This window comes from Coturnix japonica, chromosome 2 (genome assembly GCF_054131305.1).
Source record: "Coturnix japonica strain WE chromosome 2, WE-NBRP24, whole genome shotgun sequence".
Classification (NCBI taxonomy): Eukaryota; Metazoa; Chordata; class Aves; order Galliformes; family Phasianidae; genus Coturnix; species Coturnix japonica.
Genome location: NC_140664.1, coordinates 34,711,074 through 34,733,568, shown reverse-complemented (window position 1 = coordinate 34,733,568; position 22,495 = coordinate 34,711,074). Strand labels below are relative to the sequence as shown.

General features: G+C 41.0%; 1 protein-coding gene across 9 annotated transcripts in view; it reads left to right on the top strand.

The window, feature by feature from the left end:
* Window positions 1-2,536: 2,536 nt before the first annotated feature.
* The window catches only part of LYN (LYN proto-oncogene, Src family tyrosine kinase), a 42,282-nt gene continuing 22,323 nt past the window's right edge, over window positions 2,537-22,495 (top strand). The window contains exons 1-3 of one of the 9 annotated variants that reach the window (XM_085539544.1): window positions 2,537-2,700; window positions 7,743-7,844; window positions 21,426-21,499. In XM_085539544.1, the coding sequence (XP_085395670.1) occupies window positions 21,431-21,499 (69 nt within the window). In that variant the 5' untranslated portion in view covers window positions 2,537-2,700; window positions 7,743-7,844; window positions 21,426-21,430. Of the gene's footprint in view, window positions 2,847-7,742; window positions 7,852-20,830; window positions 21,097-21,425; window positions 21,563-22,495 lie in introns of those variants that run through there. The other 8 variants (XM_085539540.1, XM_085539539.1, XM_015855628.3 and 5 more) reach the window with 8 other exon arrangements.

The following is a 22,495-nucleotide window of genomic DNA, read 5'->3' as shown; positions in this document are numbered from 1 at the left end:
TCTACAAAGAATTTAAATCTCTGTAAACCTATTTTTGAACAAAGTGATCTTTTCTGTGCTTTTTTGCATTGATTGAACCTGAGCGTTCCTTGAGATCTCTCTCAACTGACTGCTCTGGATGCTACAATTATGGTTTCATGACTAACTAGCATTCTTCCATCACTACTCTGCTTTTGTGTTCAAGCACAGCATAGAAAGTAATCAGAAGCTATGAAAGCAGGGAGTATACAAAAACACAGAGAGATACGTTTCTTTTGCAGCCTGCTGTTTGCATTGCCTCTGATAAAGTCTAATTTACCGTCAGAGACATTGTGCTCTACATTTAGTGCTAACACGCTCTCCCAGACACAACCCAAACAATGACTGGCTCAGTAGCCACCTACATGAGTGAATAATGGGATTGTTACAGACTCTATAGGCTTATGTATATGACAGTAATTTACAGTGCCTGAGGAAACATTCCTGGACCCCAGAGCTTCAAGAATACAGACTAGCTTGATTCCTGGCCCAGGCCAATTATCACTCTCCAAAAATTTCCAGAGCTGATCTGGAAGTTAACATGGGCCAGAGACTATTCAAACAGGAGTTTGCATGTAGTCCCCTTATTTGAAATGCCAAGAGAGTTTAACAGTGCGGACACCATAAGCTGTTACAGGGCCAGCTGGCCATGGCACAGAATTGTCTTGCAGCCACATTTAATTCAGTAGTAACAACACAGTCTGGGAATCAAGCCTACCCAAAGCAGAAAATAAATTGCTAAGTATAAACTCTAGCTGGCTAACACAACTCAAGACTTTTCTATGAGGACTTTCACTGCAGTGACAGGCTTGAAGTTTCTTTCACATTCCATTTTACGTTCCCCGTTCCCACCAAATTTCCTGATCTAAACACAAAAGACATATTAAAATATGCGGCTAGCAGTAGATACAAAGATGTAGGGAGGCTGAACCAAGTCCTTATTTTTCCCTCTTGATGAGTATATAATTAGAGAGAATTCCTTTCCTGCTTTTGACAGGCTGAGGGAGCTGGGCTCATTGCAGCCTTCCAGTACCTGAAGGGAACCTATATCCAAGAGGGGAGTAAACTCTTTGAAAGGGCTGATAATAGCAGGACAAGGGGAAATGGATTTAAGTTGAAAGAGGGCAGATTTAGGTTGGATGTTAGGGGGAAGTTCTTTACTATGAGAGTAGTGAGGTCCTGGAACAGGCTGCCCAGGGAGGTTGTGGATGCCCCGTCCTTGGAGGTGTTCAAGGCCAGGTTGGACGGGGCCCTGGGCAACCTGATCTAGTAAATGTGGAAGTTTGGTGGCTCTGCCAGGCAGGGGGGTTGGAACTGATGTTCCACTATCAGTTTGGTTTCTTGTGTACAATTTAGGTTCTTCTCATAAACTCATGGGGGATGAGCTGCATTGGGATACTTTCAGTCACTGGGATGCTCTGATGGAAGGCCTCACCAGCTCTACTTCTAGTTGGCCCTTATTGGTGGCCTTAATAAAAAGGATGCAGAGATACTTTAGAACATCTTGTGGCTACTGTCATTTTTACTGTTCTCCAAACTCGTTCCACAGCCTTCAACACTTTATGTGGAAAGCTTAAACGCTTTTCTTTTGAATTTCTGCCTTTGAAATCCCCGTGAACTGAACTTGCCCAGGTGGCCTGGCAGCATGCACATGATGTTCTGATTCTAGTTCTTGTTGTGCTGGTCAGCTGCATCCTCTAGGCAGTATGTCTACACACCCTTATTTCCTGTTTGGAGCTTTGTTGATCTACGAGATTTTATTTCACTTTTCAACAGTCTAGTAAGCCATTCTTTAAATACAAATGAAAATGACTTTATTTACTTGTTCTTTGTTTTCTTCCAAGCCAGCTTTCCAGCTTTTACAGTTTTCATGGAATCACAGAACGGCTTAGGTTGGAAAGGACCTTAAAGATCATCTAGTTCCAACCTCTTTGCCATGGGCAGGGTGGCCAGTCACTAGAGTGGGCTGCCCAGAGCCCCATCCAACCTGGCTTTGAATGCCTCTGTGATGGAGCTTCTCTGGGCAGCCTGTACCAGGGCCTCACCACCCTCTGAGTAAAGAATTTTATCCTAATGTCTAACCTAAATCTCCCCTCTTTTAGTTTAAAGCCATTTCCCCTTGTCCTACCACTATCTGCCCAAGTAAAAAGTTGGCTCCCCCTCCTGCTTATAAGCTTCTATCAATCAAGAACTGGAAGTCTGCCACGAGGTCTCTCCATAGTCCCCTCTTTTCCAAGCTAAACAAGCCCAACTCCCTCAGCATTTCTTCACAGGCTCCAGCCCTCTGATTATCTTCCGGACCCACTCCAACATCTCCATGTCCTTCTTGTGTTGGGGGCCCCAGACCTGGACACAATATTAGTACCCCCGCCCGACGTCTCCCGCTCGGCATCACCCCAAGCTGACACGGGGCAGCGAGTCCGACCGCAAAGCACCCGGGGCAAACACCTTCCTACCGAAAGCGCTTTCTACCAGCCCGTCCTCATGCAAATAGCAGCCCCGCACCAGGAAGTAGGCTGAGAGCCTCCCAGCCAACCGCCTGAAGCGGAGCGAAGTTCCTCCGCCGGCTGCGCCCGTCTCCCGGCCGGCGGGGCAGCAGCGCCGCGCTCCGCAGCTCTCCCCCGGCAGCACCCGGGAACCGTGGAGTTTCCTCGCTGCCTCCCAACTTTCACACCAGGGAAAGTAAGTGACTCTGAGGGCGGGGGTCGGAGCTGGAGGAGGAGGAGAAGGAGGGGGGCAGACGGCCGGTCCAGGGAGCTCCTGCCCGGGGTGCTCCGTGTACGCGGGGAGAGCGAAAGGACGGCGGAGCCCGGAGGGTCTTGGGGAAGGTGGGGTCTCCTCTGAACGCTTTGCATCTTGCCGCTGTGCCCTGCTTGTGTCGGGCTGCTCGGAGTAGCCGGGTGTCTGCAGGCAGAGCAGCAGCCTCAGGAGGGGAGGTGGCCCCCCTCTTCAATTGCCTTTTCCAGGAGGAATAGTTCCTGGAGCATCGCCCAGGTTAAAGCTGCTGCTTCTTCGCTGTGGGCTCAGACATATTTTGGCTTAAAAGAAAACGGCACTGTGGTGTTTCTTATGTGGTGTTTCCTGCCGGCTGTTACCGTGATGATACTGTGTCCCCAAGGAGTGGTCGCTGGGGGCTTTCTCCTGGTTTCGATTTTGGATCTGAGTGTCAGGTTAGGTCTGTGTAGTTCTGTGTTTGGCCTTTCTGTTGAAATTGCATCTTCTGCATGTTGGCAGTGAATGCGTTCACGAGAACTCATCCTCCTGCTCCACTGACCTCTGTTGGCACGAGGAACTGAAGAGATTAACACTTATAATTTGCTTAGCTACATGTATGCACATCTAAACAGGAGATATCCTGTCTATCCACATATGGATATGACTTCCCACCCTGTGTATAGGGAGCACGAAGGTTCTTATTCTGTCGTTTCACCTTAACCCCCAGTCGGCACCTCATCCCTTGCCCTTTATTCACACCTTTGAAAAAAGCCCAGTCTGACCAGTCCCATCTTAGTCCATCCTAATGCCAACTGGAAACAACCTGAAAGAGTTTTATAATCCAGATAGCTTAATGTTAGTTGCAGGTATGAATGGATGGGTATTGTGTGCTGATTGTAGTACTACTTAAGACTTATTTTTCTTCTTTCAAAAGTATTTGTTTTTGCTGGGAAATGGCTGAGATATGTTGGTAAAGCAGCTCAGTTTTACCAATGAGAATCATATTGTGGCAATTGTTTCTAACTCAGTACTGAATGCAGAGAAGAAGTTGCTTACGTTTTGCTATAGGACTTCATGTCTTTACGATAGGTACCGCCACCAACACTGGAAGTGAGTGAGAAAAATCTTGGCTTTCTCCAAAAAAGCAGCAACAGGCTGCGGCAAAAATCACTTTGATGCTGTTAATAGGATGTTATAAAGGCAAGGATTAAAAATTAATGGATTCTGTGATCAACAGATTTCTCGTTCTGTTTCTCTCTTCAGAGATTTGTGGTGTTTTTCTCTCTCCTTTTCAGCTTTGTGAGCTATAGACTAGCTAGAAATGAATTGATTTAATAACAAGGAGTTCTATTTTAATTGCGTGCTGTTGACATATATATATTTAACCATAATGGTGTGGAATTAACTTTCTTGTCAGTACAGTAGTTTGCTGACTTGAAGTTATTCTGCTTTTCTCCTGTAGTCTGTTGAGTAAATAAGGTTAAGGTTGTTTATATATGTATATGTCCTTACGTATATGTTTTCCTGTTTGTTTCTATATGAAGGAAAGGCTGAAGCCTTGTAAGTGCCTTTGACCAGCAGAATTGTGCAATGACTTTTACTGACAGTGCAATGAATTACAAAACTTGCACTTGTATGAAGTAAAACCCTATTTTACCCTATTGCCTTTCAGATGTTTAATATTCCTTGCTTTCAATGTTACCCTTCCAAGAGTATTTCCATCAATATGATATTTTCTCTTGTATGTATTTGGGAATGTATAAGCAGCTCTCTCATACACTGCTTTCCTCTATTTTAACTATCTAATTGAAGTGAGCTCCCTTCCTTTGACTTGGTTGGTTTTTGTAAGGTAGCATCAGGAAGCAGCAGGTGTTGTGGGAGGGGATTCCTAGAACATGCAATGCAGATAGTCCAAGGCCCTAGGAGCTGCTGTGTGATGACTCACAAGACCAGAGATACAATGCTGGGCCTTCCATGTGTTGCATACTGGGGTGAATTGTTTGACCTCTCTATAGCTATTCAGGAGTGTTTAAGAACTACAGCATTTCAACTGAGATGTGATTTGATTTCCGTCTTGAAAAGGAGGCATTTTCCTATCTGTATTTTGCATGTTGTTTGGAATCTTAATGAACATATTTGAGTTTTTTGAGAGGACACTTAGGGGTCATGAGCCAATTTTGTTTTTGTTGATGGGTCAGGAGATCTGAGGTGGGAGCAAGGTCTTTCTTCCTCTTTGTACATGTATGTTCTGAGCAAAGGGCAGCTGTGAGTTTATTTCTTGTGTTCAAGGAAGTGTAGAGCCACTTTTACTCTTGGGGTTCACAGAGTTTCTTTGTAAAAGCAGCTCTTTGCAAAACTGGGTGAACACAGAAAACAAGCAGATGAGGAACAGCATGAAGCTTAAAAAAAAAAAGAGAGAAAAGTGAGGGTACAGCAGACAGTAGTGTAGGATTCCTTTAGCTCTGCTTGTGGCAGCCCTTCTATGCACAGAGTTGCATTTCCACAGCACCAGTGATCCCTAAAGAATGCAAGATGTCATGTGATAATGCTGGGGATGAGAGAAGAATCCACTGACTGCGAATCCTTGGGGCTGTGTGAGCTTGGTGAGCAGCTGCTGATACTTCCTCATGGAGCTGTAGAGCTGTGTTTGTAAATAATTGCATAAAATCATGAATATCTGTTAGACAGACTGTTAATTCATCCTTAGAGCATTTCTGTCTCTATAAGAAACAGCTTCATTCTGTAGAATAAACATTGCCCCGGTTTTCTTGCAGGCCATATTCCCACTTCTGTTAGTTACCTGCTGCTTTATTTCTCTCATTTATTTGTGTTATCTTTTTCATATGAGTGTAGGAGTGCTGAAGAGAGAAAGACTTCCCGACTTACCAAGCCATGCCGCAGGAAACTGTGTTGATAAGCAATATAAAATTACATTGGAATGAAAACGGCCAGCAGCCTGTAGTGAAGCAAACAAGTAGGAGGAGACTGCCCTGCTACAAACAGCTACAGTGCCTTCCCACAGAATTTAGCTTTTACAAACAGAAAGCAAATACAACGTAACTGGCCGTGCTGTGTATGCTCCGAGTTTAAATTTAAGTGGTAATTGTCCTTCAGGGAAGGATGTAAAGGTCTGTGCTTTCTTATTTATCTCTGTGTGATGCAAATACGTTTCCTGTTGATGTGGTCATTGAATGGTGTAATTTCTGAGACTGAATCACCCACCATGGTGTTCAGCGTCTTTTCTGTAGATGTGGGCTCATGGTACAAAATGTAAAGGCAGAACTGCATCTTGTGCTGTAAGTATTTGCTCCAAGTGCTTAAGAAATACTTGTGTTCATATTGTACCCTGAAGAGCTACTCATTGAGGTGAGTTTAATAGTTGTTTTGTCAGCTGAACCTCAGAAGGGAGAAGATATCCTGACAAGCACTGCTGGAGAGAGCAAGAGGACATGAAGGAGAGGTGAAGAGAGTATGAGTAGATCTCATTTCTATTGGGGAAAAATGGAAAACCAACACTACACAGGCCAACATCTCTTTTACCTTAGGAGAGCATTGCCTATCTGTTTCAAAGTGTTGGCATCTTAAGTATCTACAGTTGAATCCTATGTTTGCACAACGCTATCTTACTTGGTCAGTTCAAAGTACTGAAAAGTCTGCAGAGTGTTACCTTCTTCCTCTCTTGTCTCTGTTGCACACTGCATGAGGAGAGGCTAGTTCTTCCTGTCTAAACTGTGGTTAATGCATTGAAGAATTTCTTACTTGATTTGCAAAGGCTTGTTTTTTACTTTACACATTCATTTGGCCAAGCCACATAAAAATCATATAAAAGATCCTATAATAGCAAACTGCAAGATGTTAAACTAAAAAATTAGGCAGGTTGCTATTTGGATGGAAGTCCAGGATATACATCTTTTCTTCTGGAATGATAGTTTTTGGAGTTTTCTTTGTTTTAGCAAGCTCAGCTGCTGAAACAGAGTCCATTCCTTACACAGTTTTCTCTGTCTGAAGTAGGTTCCTAACTGTTCATTAGTTGGTTTAACAGGAAGCCATTCCAGGAAGCTCGTCACCAAGATCATTGCCTGTTAAGTGGATTTACTGATGTGGTTTCCATAACATACTGCCTTACTTTATGCTTGCTTCTTTAGTTTGTACAGATAAGTACATAGAGACTTTGTTAGTTTGTTTATTTGTCTTCTTTTTGATGGCATGTTATATTCAAGCTGCTTCTTGGGCATAAACTAAAGCAAGATGTTATTACAGAAGTTAGTGCAGTGTTAAGTATATTTGGCTGATAAGGTTTGTTCTTTCCATCTATGACTATACTATATTCTTGCAACAGTGTTAATATTAGAAGTCAATTCCTACATTATGCTAAGGTGTTTGTAAGTTAGTAGGTCTGACTTATGACTAAGTTTTACTCTGTCTATCTTGATAATGAAAATATTTCCAAGTATTGTCATTGGAATGGGAAATATTCTAAGTAGTATAGCTATTGTGATTATTGAAATTGCCAGCTTCAGCATCATGAGTCTTTTATTCATTAGATTCAGTGGACGGAAGCTCTTTTTCCCCGGGGCAATGCCATGTGTTTTGATGTGATATCTGAACCCCTTCAGTCAGTGCTGATTGCCCTAGCGTGACTATGTTTTAGGTCTGGACAGATGGGAGCTGGAGAACACAATTGAAGTGATGGTCAGTACTGGTGTCAGTGTCACTGAGGAAGTGAAAGTTTTTGGCAAACACACAGGAAGGGGATGGGCAGGAGAAAGAGGAAATCCGAAGCTGGATGCTCTGTGTTCAGTTTGTTCAAAAGGCTTTGCAAGAGGCATTTGAACATGTAGTTATGGGGTAGCAAAGCATGCAAATGGGACTTAAAGGGCACTTTTGCATTGCCAAAGGTCTGCTAACCTGTACAAAGGCTGAAGGGGTATAGAAGAACTTGCCCTTTAAGCAACTCTCTTGCTTTATTGCTAGCGTGGCACTTTGTGTTCCTTTCTCTGTCCCGCAAGGTCTCTGTGCTGTCACTGCTTGCCAGCTGTGCTTGCGCTGGCTGAGTGAGATACTGAAGCAGCTACCCTGGTGTCAGCGAAGAAGCACTGTGCCACATTAAGGTGAATGGTAAGCCTGTTTCTCTTGGCAAGTAGATGACCTGGTTGATTGCTTCTGCTGGGCAGGCAACAGACAGTAGTGCTGCAACTGGGCCTGACTAGGAGAGCTTACTTCCTTTGAAAATCCCCCTCTTAATTTGCTTGGTAGCAGTTTCCACCTCTCAACCACTTACTGCAGTGTTAGAAAAGCATTAGAGTTACACTGGTTTGAATGATTCTGTTAATAAAAATGTGCTGTCCTCCTGCTTTTTTTTTTTTACCTTTTCCCCTTATTTCCTGGAAAAAAAAGCAATATTTCAATCTTTTATTCTGCTATAACAATACTCTCTTCCTACTGCTGTTTCCTTTTCAATTCCCACATCGTTTTATTTCAGCAGCGTCATTCTGTTTCTGTCCTACTTTGTTTTCAAGACTGTCAGTGGTGTAGGTCATTTATTTCATCTCTTGATTTGGATCTTTGTGCAGTAACTTTTTCTTTTTCCCCTGTCACACTATAAGCCTCTGTGCCTTGCATAATCTAGTCGTCTTTTGTAATCTACATGTGCTGCCTTATTAGGGAATAAGTACCCAGAAATACGTACCTCCAGCCTCTTGCTGTGAAATCACAGAGTGCCTGGCTCAGCAGTACTGATATGGTCTTTGCAATGTTTTCCGAAACCTATGCCTCCTTATAGGGCAGCTCTGTTGTTCTATAGATGGCCAAGAGGAGTCCTCTATCTAGAACTGGTATTATGTATAGATACAGTCTATCTTTAGAGTCAGCTGTTAGTCACGTTTGATTTTAAAACGTTCTTAGCTTTACTTGGAAGAGGCTAATTTCCTTCTTAAATGTAACCTGTAAGTTGACTGCTGCCCTTTTGTCTGCTGTCATCTGTTTGTGATGCTGTTTCTAGCTCTCTTGGATCAGGTTTTGTTTCTCCTGTATGCAGGAAGATTTTCTGTGCTGTGTATGAAAGGTTTTGCAGCCAGTGTTCACTTTCCTCATAAACCTACCTGGTTTCACAGCAGCAGCATGGATTTATCAACATGCATGGTGGCCTGGAGGAAGAACCCAAGGCTTCACACTGAGTGTGTGGTGCTATAGCAACAGCTCAAGCTCTGGGACTTCTGGGCTGTGCTCTGGTGGCAATGTGCCCCAGGTACCCTGTCCCCTTGGATAGTGAAATGTAATGGAGTTTGCCTTGAGAGTGCAGTGCAAGCTTTGAAAAACCAACTTTTGTGGAGCAGGCACCAGCAGGGAAGTGGTTTGTCTGAAGGAGTGGTTAAGTGGAGGAGAAAGGTCCTTCAAGGGGAGTATTTCTGTTTTAGATGGAACATTTAAACAAGTCTGAGTGTACTGGATTCACGTGTCAGAAAATGGAATATTCAGCTTATTAATACCTTATTTGAATTGGAAATGTGAATATTGCTCTTTTCTGTAATGGATTTGACTGTTTGCAGTTTGTCTTTTCCTGCTATGATTTCCTTGCTTCATTGGCAAAACTAAAAATACCAAGATGTTTTGTATGGTATGACACGGAAAAGTCATTGCTCCTTTGAGCAGTGATGCAACTGTTTTGTTTATTATACACTCTGTGTCTTGTCATATCCATGGAGAAAATGTGCTTTTCTAGGTCCTGAAGTTCTCTACTCTATTAATTATTCTTTGCTGTTGATTTTTTTTTTTTCTCCTTTTATCTCTTTGTTTCTCCAGAATTCCCTCCTCATTTATTTCCCAGTATTAACCCCATTTCTGACCTTTACCTTTTCTCATATGGTTTGTATAGTCCTGAAAACTTCCTGTGCATCCCCACAATATTAAAGTGCCTTCATTGCATGGTTCTTAATTCCATGAGATTCAAATGTAAGTTCATTGTGGAGTCATTAAAGTTTTCCTGAGCAAGTCTTAGATAACAATTGTGAACAAATACTGATTTATTCCTAGATCTTGCTTGGAAAGTTAGATGTATATGGAAGACATTGCAGCTGCAAAAGTTGTATATAAACAACGGAGCTTTTGCACTGCCTGTGGGTTTTGCTCACTAAGGTATAATCATGCAGCTTGCCTGTGAGCTCTGTATTTCATATTTGAAATTACGAGGTTATAATTTTTAACGAGCAGCCAGTACAGTTGTAATAAGAGAGCTGTAAAATTATTTCATTTTGTAGTACAAATGTGAAAATAATTCTTCTTAGGGACCTCACATTTACCACAAGTCTAAATCTGCAAAAATTATGGTGTTGTGGGTTTTTTTGTGCTCATTAAGATCTGCATCCTGCACTTTGTTTAAGAAGTCCTGGCCTGAGCTTCTCTGAGGTGTCAATTATAGGATAAGAGTATGATTCAGTGGAAATGGCTCTGGTCGTAATTGCTAGGTTGGCATCTGCGATCAACTGCTGGGCTCCTGAGCATTAAGCAGGGCTAGAAACAACAGAAAACATTAAATACTAGGCAGCCAAGTCTTGATACTTTGTGAGGGGACACCTGTTGATTTTACAGAGAGAAAACAAAACGTCCAGGCACAGCCAAAGTAGTAGCAGTGGTCAAAGTATTAAAGAGTTTCTGAAAATGAAAGAAATGGAAACGTTAAGCTGCGTGATTCTTCAAGTCTAAATAAAATGAAAATGTTGTCCTCCATTCAGAACTTCTGCTTAGCGTAGCACAACTGATCTCAGAAGTAAAGGATTCAAATCAAGTTAACGTTCTTGTATAGCTGCTGTTACAAGATTTGGAGAAGTTCTTTTTTTCCTCCTTTCTCATTCTTGCTCTTGAGAAAGGTCCTTTGCAAAGACACATGTTTACAATCCAAGGTGCATAGTTATTCCTTAGAATGTTTGACTAGAGACAGCCAACTGAGCTGGTGTGCCGGTGCTGCACAATCCTTTCTTGAGAGTTTCCAAATTTCCATTCTCATTCCTCTCTGAAAGTTGGAAGAATGTACAGTATTTAATTTTGGTTAATTTTGGAGGAACAACTTACTCGCACTTATGCGTGCAACAAATGTGAGAAGAAGGCTTTGAAACTTGCATGTTGGTTCTCACTCCATGTTTGTTCAGTGACATGTATTCTTCTTTACCGTCACTTGAGCTTGAGTGTGTTGTTTCACAAGATTTTAGTTAAGTGTTCTTCTGCCTTTCTGTGTCAGGCTTTCAGACCTGGACTACTTTGCATTCCTTCAGGACTGCTTGGTACATTTATGTCTGTCTGTATCTCTTCACAAAGTCCTGATCTCAATGATGTCACCTAAAAAAAATACACCTCCAAGAACTGTTTACTCAATAGCTCTCCCAGTTTTATTATCAATATCTGTAGCAAACTGTTGCTCAGCCAGTATCTTCTGATACATCCATGTGCACCCCAAATTAAAGCATTTGCTTGGAACTGTTCACTAAGGTACAAAAGTCACCTAGAATGTGCACCTTTTAGATTCAGTGCTCCCAGAGAAATAGAATTAACATAGAGTTTAAGTTAAACAGATGAATTATAAATGGTCCACTGACAGAATGTGGATTATACCTTTGAAGTTAAAGGTTGTTCTGCTAATTACACCAGTGAGAAGATCGGGTGGTTCCTGTCATGAGTGCTTACTCAGTTAGCGCTAAATGTTCTCCTGGTATTACTGTAAAGGTTGAATAGCTCAGGACAGCGTTTCTGCTACTGTAATTTACTGATACTGGATTAGATGCTAATTTTATAGAACTATTGCAACTTCCTTTTGCAACTGAAGAGAACTTGCCCAGTTGCAAAGTTCCAAGAGGAACTGCAGTCTGGGTGAGAGTGTTAGTATGCATCAGCACAAATGACTTAACAACAGGTTTTCTTCTGAGTTCAGTGTTCACTCTTAAAACTTAATTACATACCTGAGTACAGTGGTCTGTGTTTGGGAAGGGTTCCTCTGTGTATATGACACGCTGAGGACAGTGCTGCTAACGATAGTCAAAATAGTCTGCTGGAGAACTAGATCTTTTTTGCAACTGAATTATATGCTGGCTTACAAAAGGGGTGAAAAAAATACCTGTTTTGTGAGTTTTTTGTGAAAATCTGTGCTTCAGAGAGGCACCCGAGTCATAGTGTGATACTATTGTAATGAGATTGCCATGTTTCAGTGGCGAGTGTGTTCGTGAGTATGTGTCAGCATTTAAATGTGGAAGTGGTGGCAGATAAAGACCTCTGACCAATGGAGGAGGATGGTAAAAGCAGCATGATGCAAAGTAACATGGATGGAAAATGACCAGGCTAGTAGAGAGTTAAGGTCCATTAAAACAGAAATCCCTCATCAGTAATTTAATTGCAACTAACTTAATTAGTGCTGAAAATGAGTTGTAAGATTTATTCCATGGAGTTAGTTACCTGAATTTGGGAGAAGAAAAGCAAATACATGCTGATGATCTGCTTCCCTTTCCCTCAATAAATTACACTGAAAACGGAAGATAATCTCAAAGAAGTGGTATTCTTTCTATGAGGCCACCCTCAAAAGCTTCACCATGGATTTTTTTTTTTTACTGTTTTCAAGGACATAATGTGATAATTTCATAGTCCTTGAGTCCTCTGTTTACGGTATGGCAGCAGATTTGTGTTACAAATACATCTCAAAGCAAGGCATCGTTTCTTCAAAGGGCTTTTTATTGCCAGCAACATCTTTAACTGGTTGAAGGCCATGTTTATTAGTAACCACAATCTCCCCTTAGTCATAGCAGCTATTGGTGTTACTTCCTAACCGATACCTCGTTTATATGTTTGTCAGGAATGTTGAGGCTGAGTAATAAGAACTACCTTATTTGGATGGGATGAAGGAAGGCAAGTATACCTTCCAATACAGCTTCTGGGGAGTGCAGGCAGACTGACAGATTTCAGCTGAATTGCTGCTGCCTGGGACGCAGCCTGATGATGATATTTAAGAAACAGCCAAATTTTGATGCACTTTACATATGTAAACAAGCTACTTGCTTTGTCCTGTGTGTTCTTCTGAAACTTGGTGAAACTGGGAAAAGTTCATTAATTGCCCTTTCATGTATTATATAGTAAATGAAGTCATTTGGTACTGCAAAATAGCTCATACAGAGCAACTGGTTGCTCGTTGCAATTTGTGTGTCTACACCTTTGTCTTCAAGTAAGCTGACAGGTGTGTTCAAATCAGCAGTATCTTAGTAAAACCACTGTGTGTATGAACAAGGCATTCTGGACTGATGTAGAAATGTTTGTTGTACACCTCAAACTACACCTGGTGTGGGAGGCAAAGTGTAGATATGAGAGAGGAGAGAGCATGGAGGTGGGTAAGAAGTGCTGGTGTGAGGGATAGAATGTAGGTTTGTACATTGGCGAGACTGGTAACAGTGACAGAGAGCTGCAGAGGTGTGAAGTAAAAAGTGTTCTTTAAAGAAATTATTAAAAGTCCCTCTGTCCTTCAGTTTTTCAACTCTGTATCCTCAGATTTCTATGCTGTTATAGAGAGGCTACTCCTGGACTTTGCCCCAGAACCTTATCATTTTTGTGGGTGGTGTCCCGTTTTCCCATGCGGTGGTGATTGTACCAGTCATTTACAATGGAGAGGAGAAGGATCCTACTGCTACGTGTAATCATCGACATCTGTAAAGCTCAGGGCAAAAACTGTACTGCTGAACCCTTGGCGCATTCACATTATTGGCCACAGCGGTGAATTTAAAGATGCACAAAACATATGTGAACCAAAGACATGCTCAGATTGCGATGTGGATGTGATCCTTTGAGTTTGCTTTGTATTCTTCAGAATACTTAGGAAAATCGTTTATTCTCTTTGGTATAGTGGTTTGGCCAAATTTTCATTTGGAAATGGAGATTTGCTTACATGAAGTTGCTGTTTCTCATTAGTAGAGGCTATTTACTAGTGAAGAAAATGATATTTTTATGTATAGTTTGCTCAGCGCTTCAGTTTGTAAGGTACTTGGGAACCTTCCCTTTAACATGTCGGCATGCTTCTTTCCCTGTTCTATTTCATGTGATCCTTCTGAAGAATGTGATGAAAGTATTTATTCTGCTGTGACAAATTATGACCTTTTCCCCTGTCTTCAAAAGGTAAATACAGTGGATGAGAGGTTGAGGAAATGGGAGATGTGGTTGCCTGAGGGCTGGCAAAATGAATTAATTCATTGTTGATATTGATTCAAAAGTCTCGAGGATGCAGTTGAGGCAAATGACCGTAATAAAATGAAGCAAGTGTTATAAGGTCAGAAACCAGATGTTAGTTTAATATAAGACTCAAGTTAAAATCAGTGCCAAAGATACTGACTACATGAACCTGGAACTTTTTCATAATCCACAAAGTCTATTATGTAGTGTTAACAAAACTAGTCTAGTGGGGATTAACTTTCTTGTGCGTTGGCATTTTTATTCAATTGAGTGAACAAGGAAAAGAATTGGTAGTTTGTATGATCGAATTCTACATCATTTCAAAGTGACGTTTGAGTTCATCATTTCATTTTTCTCCTTTTTACAAGTGTCTTAATACTGTTGTGCTGCCACGATGGCGCTAGATATTGTCAGTTTCTTCCTGATTTCTCTTGCTTATTTTTAGCAATGGGCACATTTCTTAAATGAAGCAAAGAAATTTAGGAGAAATCTATGGTTGATTCATAAAAAGGAGATAACACTTCTTTATTGGTCATTGCTCAGTCCACTCCCCGTCTGCTATCCCTGCTAGAGCTACCGCTCTGATGTCATCAGTTATGCTGATAACCATTTTATTTGTTACCCTGTTATTCATGAGTTCCCGCAAAGATCAAGGAGTTGAGCACTGAATAAACTTATCTTAACCCTGGAATTTAGAGGCTAAACAACAGAAGACTGGACTTTGGATTAGTAACAACTGAATATAGGAAACTCTTTACATGAACTGATATGGTTAGTTTTGCCAAAGCACCCTATAAATGCTATAGCAGCAGTTGTGGTGGGAAGCACAAACCTTGTCTGACCACACATAATTTCTACTTAGCCATATTTGACTATTTAATTCTTGGAAGTTTGAGGTGTGGTAACTTCACATCACTTACTTTCTGTTTGTTAAATTAGTACCTTAGTTAATATTAGGCACCACATAGCTAGAATGCCATTTTTTGAAGTTAAAAATAAGTAAAATTTAAAAAATGAAATAAAGAAAGGGGGAGGGGAATAGAAGAAAAGATTTCTCCTCTGTGTGCAACAAAACACATCAATACAGCAACTGCAGGTATTTTATCACACCAGAGGTTTCCTGTTCTTTTATCAGCTCTCGGGGGGATAGTTTTCTGTATGGTCTGATACACAGTACACTTTCACTGTAGTCAGATAGCAGCATGTTTATTTTTTCCCCCATTCTAACTTGAATTTTCATTTAAAAACATCTTTAAGAAGTTAAATTAGAAACATTATATAGTCCTTCAGCTGATATCAATATGCAGGCTGATATGGGAAAGGAAAAACAAAAACCAAACAACAAGGCCAAAGGGTGGAAGAATGGATACAAAAAATGTAATGAGTTCAAGAAAATGTTTTGTCGGACCAGACTGGTGTGGTCAGAATGAGATATTCGTGATAACTCATGTTGGGAATTGAGTTCTGAAGGGGAGGAGCTGAAATACTGGTGTGGGACAGAAAAAAAAACAAATGTTGCAGAAGTAAATGTGATGGATCTGGAACTGTAACAGGAATGCAAATGTTGGGAAATATGAAGGTGAGAGGGTGATACTTGATAATGAGAAAGGAAAATGATAGAAAATAAAAGTGAGATAGCATGGACAAAGTCAAGTTTTCTCATAGTGGCTTAGGAAGGAATTGTGAAAGACTCTGAACAGGATTGTGATGCCTGTCTGCTGCACTTCCCCAAACTCCTGTCTAGTTATACGTTCCTGTTGCACTGAGGCTTTCTTTTTTAATGTTTTCGTTAGCAATAGAAAAAGTAGGAGAACAATCGGGATGCTAGGAGGCATTACACACAGGCAGCTAAAAATACTGTGCAGAAAGAACAGTCTGACAAAATAACATGGAGAAATTTAATACCAGAGTGTGAGGACATGCTACTGGAGATATGAAAGTCTGCTCTCATGAGAGTTTGTCATGATAAATGAGACAAGCCTGGCTGTTCTAACTGATCACAAGATGATTACAAAAGGCCAGTGTGATGAAAGTTTGAAAACAATAAATTCACTGGGGAACGTATTTCTACCTTTGGAAGAAACAGAAGTGCTGTTTGTTGCAAGGCATTGCTGAAAGTCATCTTGGAGCACGTGACCAGCTCCGGCCTCCTGCCCTTAGGAGAGATGAGTTCAAGCAGATGCAGAGGTGGGGATGGGCTCCTGGGATGGCTGGTAGAAATGGAAAATGATCCTTAAAACCTAGAGAAGAGAGTGAGGGATGCCACTTCTCCCTGATTACTTGAGAAGGTGAAGAGCCATTTAGGCTCAAAGCCGTTATCAGCCCCAGAGAGTGTTTAAGACTGGGAGATATGAGATGGCTTCAAAGCCAAGTGTGGTGAGGATCTGAAACCTTTCGCATTTTGTTCTTCCCCACCACCATGCAGTAACCTCTGATTAAACAGAGCCTGCTTCAAAGATGATATAATGCAGTTGTACTGCCTGTTCCAGAAAGTAGTTGTTAGCCCAACACTCTAATTGTGGTAATAAAATGGATAGCTCTTATAAAAGTGAACCCTTGGAAAGGTTTTATGGCTCAACTTATGCGTTCGAGGATATCTCATAGCCTGCTCCATACACTATGGTGATATTTGTTCTTTGAAGGTTACCCTGTTGGTTAAACTGTTTGTTGTCCTTGCCTTTTTATATACATGCATAGCAAAATATTATTTTAGCTTTGTCTCACCATTTCTCAGACAGACATGGAAGAAGTTTAAGGACTTCCTGATTTTTTTTCCCTGTTATTTTTAGATATGCTACCAACTGGAGTACAGCTTCTTACACTACAGTTACAGGTAGAGTCGTGGGCACATCTCTCATAGTAAACACTGGGTAGACAGAGGCTGTTCTTGTTCCTTCTTATAAGCATTCAGGGCTCATGTCATGATTCATGCCATCTAAGTGACTGATTCAGTTTGAGAGACATGCGGATGATGTAATGTGGTCTAGTAGAAAAGTACTGAATTAAAAAGAGATTAAAATCCACGAGGTGAGGCACGACTGAGACGTACAGAGCCATTTCAGCAGAAAGGCGAGGGAAGAACAAACTGCTGAAGTTCCCTCACTAGTCTCTGCTGCAAAAACAAGATGTAGGAAGTGAAACAGGCCCAAAGATAAAAGCTGACCCAAGATTTCTCTGCTCTCAATAATCTAATTTAATGAAAGTTACCAGGCAGACGAGGCTTACAACAACAAGTCAGCAATGAAGTTTAAGATAAATTAATTCCTTAAACTTGAAGACTGCATTTATTTCTGTATTTTCTAGAATGAGAAACTGAAGCAGTTGAAGGGAGTGAAGAATAAAGTTGGGTGATGGTACTGAGAAAGCAGGTGTTGGTGTCCTTGGACAGGGCTGGCTTACAATTCTTCCTCCCGAGTGCTTTTAGATCCAGGTTTATTTTCTAGACCCTGAGTGAGTTTGTTTCTTAAGACTCTTCTGCCTTGGCCTTGACCTTGAATGTAATGCAGAGCAGTCTCACAAGCTTTATTATTCAGCGGATGTGATGTGAGCAACACAGTCTTACTTTCTGACTTTAAAACTTGTGAAATAGCAGGGGTCAAAAAGGCAGGCATTAAAGGCTACACTAAGATAAAATGGAATTAAACTAGGGAAAAACAGAGGGAGACCTTTATTTATGTGTCAATTTAAGCACATATATATATAAGAGTTAAGAGCTGAAGCTACCCACAAAACTGGTGTTTAGATACTTGATTGCTGTTCTTTGGATAAATAAATATCTGTTGAATAAAATTGAGTAGTGCATACACCCACCATCACAGTTGAAGTTCTTCAAAGAATACTTAATTATTGGAAGAAGAAAAACCAACCCAACAAAGTATCTATTTGAGTTGCTTCTGAAAATTATTATCGTATGAAAAGATTAAAATAAAACTGCTCTAAAGAACTGAGAAATCGGTGAGGATTTGACAATCACGTTAACTTAACTCCAGAAAGGCCCAGATGTATCAGGGTGATTTTTCAGGAAAGGGTTTCCAAATTGCACTGTGAATACAGTGTGAATCACAAGGATGCCGAAGGTTGCGACCTGAGCAAAGAGAAAAGTAAGATCAGCTTTTATGCGATGGGGGGAAATGAAACCTCAAATGCAAACAGTGGCAGATGGACAGGCAGTGGTCACACAGTCTCTAACTGCTGGATGCAGCAAAAGGCAAATAGAACAACAGCACTTCTAGGATAGAGAACAGCTTTTGACCTTCAAGTATTGTGCTGCTTTCTGATACTCCGGAAATCTGCTTTGAAATTAAGACCCACGTGCTGCCGTAGCAAGATGAAACAGAAGATAACAAGGGATTCAGTGGGAAAATTTAAGGCAAATGTCTCTGTAGACATCAAAACAACAGTGAAGAGTCTCTGCGTGGACAGCACAGTGCGTCAAAAGTGTGGATGAATAGTGATACTTTCTGTACTGAAAAACTATGGGGTGGGAAATGCCTGAGTGGGGACTGACAGTGTTTCCTCTGGTGTCTATGTTATTTTTATCTCTGAAGAACAATAATGCAGTGTCGTATGTAATGATACTGTGCTCCTGCGTTGTTTTTTTTGCTTTCCTTTTTTTATCTTCTCAAAACACTTCCTTGATATTCATTGTGATACAGGAAGAGAGAGCTATGCAAATAAACACTTGATACTAAGTAAAATATTTTATTTATGCATGAATTAACTTTCCCCCTTCAGAATTTCTTTATGAGTACTCTGTAGAGTACAAAAGATGCATACACTTCTTACCCTTTAGATCTGTTTTGTTGAACGGGTAATATGCAAGGACTTAAAGTTCATGATTAACTTGGTAATTATATAGCATTTTATATTTTGAAATTCATTATTTAATGTGCTTTGATTGATGCTCTCCTTTCATTGCCTGCTATTTATACTAGCTCTACAAATCTTTGTGTTGATGCTCTCAAAACCCTGGGAAACAACTTTAGATTTCAGTACAGATGTATAATGCCATGGGCTGTAATACTGACAATGCAGGTGAAGTGTACTGAGTATATACCCTTCAGTGCACACACTGCACTCAGTTACTGAGCAGAGGCTTCTGAAACCAAAAGTACTGGAGTGAAGGGGATAGTAACTTCCCATTTAAGTACATATTGTCATCAGTACCAGCTTGGGGCTATTTGGTAATTGGAGCCCAACTCCACTTTTCATAGAATCATAGAATGGCCTGGGTTGAAAAGGACCACAATGATCATCCAGTTTCAATCCCCCTGCTATATGCAGGGTTGCCAACCACCAGACCAGGCTGCCCAGAGCCACATCCAGCCTGGCCTTGAATGCCTCCAGGGATGGGGCATCCACAGCCTCCTTGGGCAACCTGTTCCAGTGCATCACCACCCTCTGAGTAAAAAAAGCATCCTCCTAATGTAGATGTAGCTAAGTTCACTGAGGGCTAGGAGTTTTCATCTGCCAGGGGGAAAAAAGCAGTTTTTTGTGATGAGGTGCTGGATCTTTTTGGTGCCATCACACTCACCGTATTTGTGCAATTTTACATGACATTGAGTATACTTCTATGGGATTGCATAGCACCTTCACATTGGTATTGCTGTTCCATTGTTGTTATTGTCACAAACAAATATTAACCTTGAGCTTGCAGCAGGACCTCACGACAGGCTCACTGCTTATGTGCTTTAAGCTGCCATCACACACACAAGAAAAAACCGAAAACAACAAAATTAGCTACCCTAGTAATAAAACTTTTCTGTGACTTTATGTTGGCACTGGGTGAGCTGCGGTCCCCAAAGGTATCTTCAGGTTTCTTACAGCAGTAGACAAAGGCAGTTTGGATCAAATTATCTTATGTCCTCAACTTCAGCAGTTTGTTCTGTAGAAGCAGAATTACTCAAGAGCAAAAAGGTTAGCGCTTAGGTGGCTAAATACCTGATCTTGCAGATACAGCAAGTAATTAAACACTGGGCTTTCAGTAGCCTAGTGTGAGCTTGCAAACAGCAACTTGCTTACGGGTGTACAAAAATTCCCTGTAGACCATTTTACAATAGAACAAGAATCATTCATACATCCACAACTATTAAAAAGGAATAAAACCCCTCTTCTTCCCTCCCCCTTCCCCAAAGCAACTAGCACATAACCCACGCAGAAGTGAACATTTGGAAGATCTTCCATTGAACATTGTCAAAAACTAATATTAGGCATTATAGATGTAAGCTTCTAAGGGAAGATCCTGGCTGAAGGTGCCTCTCAGTGCCTTTGGGCAGGAGTGGGGCATGGAAATGTTGGTGCAGAAGATGGAGAACCTCATCGTCAAAGAGACAGAGGTGAAAGATGTAGTGTAGGGCACAATGATCTGCTCTAGCTTCTCCAGCTGTGTTTTGTTAACTGCTGGCTTACTTGAGCCCTCCATGTGTTCTGAGCTCTAATTTTGTTTCAGGTTGTTCTTCAAGGAACTGGCTTTAAAGATTAATTAGGGCAGGGGGAGTGAGAGTATGTGCCTGCAAGAGAAAATATGACCATTAACCTAGCATTAGAGCACTGACCTAAAAGGAGGGAGAGAGAAAGGAAGAACAGGTTTGAAAAGCATTTCTAGTGGATTCTTTCAAGAGTAAGTAAAACTGCAGTCCTCTGAGGGAGGAATATAGAGATAACATTGTATATGTGCTTGCTGAAGTGCTCTGTAATTACATCATGGGATTAGCTGTCAGGTTCCAGCCATGCAGATGCTAGCAGCTGTGTCTCATCTGACTGAACATGGATGCACATTCTGAAGGAAGGATTATCATTCTCATTTGTGCTGGAGAAGAAATACTTGTGTGGTGGTTTGTCATCACTGATACACCTACTGTCTGTTTTAAACTGCTGTAACAGGTTTATGTGAACAAGGAGGTTCATTGCTGAAGGTCACAATAGCAGCATATCTGCCCTGGAGCTGGGACTGCACAAATCATCAGCCTGGTGTGAGACAGGGATTTGAATCCAGCTGAGCTCCCTGCAAAATAAAGTGGGGAGATACAGGCATGGCTAACTCCAGCTGCAGTTCTCATCATTCAGAGTGGATTATTTCTTTGTTTCCTGAAGATCTGCTAGAGCCTCTACAATATTTCTTACAGCTTCAGAGCAGCCTTCTCTAAAACACTGAAACTGGTTTTCCCTACAGTAATTATATTTGCTCTTCTATTTATTTTGAATCTCACAAGAGAATCAGAAAGATGGAGAGGGGGTGGTTGAGGAGAAAAGGTGTTGGAATGGGAAATAAATGCTTTGAAATACTTTATCTGTGGATTGAGACTATAAATCATTCTTTTTTTTTTCCTTTGCATCAGAAAAAATCTTACAGTGTGTGTTCCTAACATTAAGTTGTTCTTTCAGTGAACTATTGTATATGAAAAGGAAGCAAATGTTTGCTACATAAACCAGATGGCTCTATGGGAAACTGCTTGGTTTATGGCATAATGTTTTGTTTAATACCTTTTTTATTCCAACAGGAAATATGGGATGTATAAAATCAAAAAGGAAAGAGAATCTGCATGGAGATGGGCTAGATTTGAAGAATCAACCAGTACGTAAAACTGAACGAACTATTTATGTGAGGGATCCAACGTCCAATAAACAGCAAAGGCCAGTAAGTAGATAGTCTCAGGGGAGAATTCCACTAGCAAGATCAAAGCATGACTGGCATAGCTTAAATTTCAATCCAAAACACATGCATGAAGAAATTCAATTCGATCATTAGTCTGCAATTTGGCTGTTAGTGTTGTGCAGTTCCCACTTATGAATATTTACGTTAAGAAAAAAGTCCTTGATTGATGAATTACATTGTTTTATGTGTTGTAATTTACATTGTTTACTGCATGAGACACTGGGAGACTCCCAAGGCTCTCCTTGAGAGACTTGACATACCTAAATGTAGGTATGTCTGTAGAAGAACGCTAGGTAACTTTAAAGACATCAGTGCTGGATATTAATAGCTGTGGGATCCAGGTGGTGATTACTTCTGTTTAAAACGGTTGAGGTTAGAGTTTTACCAATTGTAGTCAACCTTCCTTTTATTCTCTGAAGGCCAATATTTCACCTTACACAAGGTATGCATGTAGGGGAGCAGAATGGGTGCAGTTCTGAAGCAGGCAGTACTGTGGCGAAAGAGGAACAAGCTAAGGGAAGTTCCTTGTGTGCTATCTAGCAAGAAAGAAATGGGTGCTGGGAAGGGAAATCCCACTGGTTACTAAGTAGGTTTGCTACTTTGCAGATTTACTCATACCTCTTTCCCCCACTCCCCCTTTTACTGAAGAAAGAGTATTTCTTCACTGTCCATACTAAGGAACTATATTCTCTGTGGATGGCAATTGCATCCTTCTGTAGTGTGTCACCAGCTGACATGGTACTCCGAGTCAATGTACACAAATCACAATTACTGTTTGCATTGTTTTTAATTAGTTTTATTCCTCTCATAGATCCTTAGAAATATAGCTGTGCTTGTAGTTCTTTAGCATGACAGTTCCTCACACCAGCAATGTGATTCTAGCCCTCCAGTTAAATGGTCCAATGTAAAAGCAGA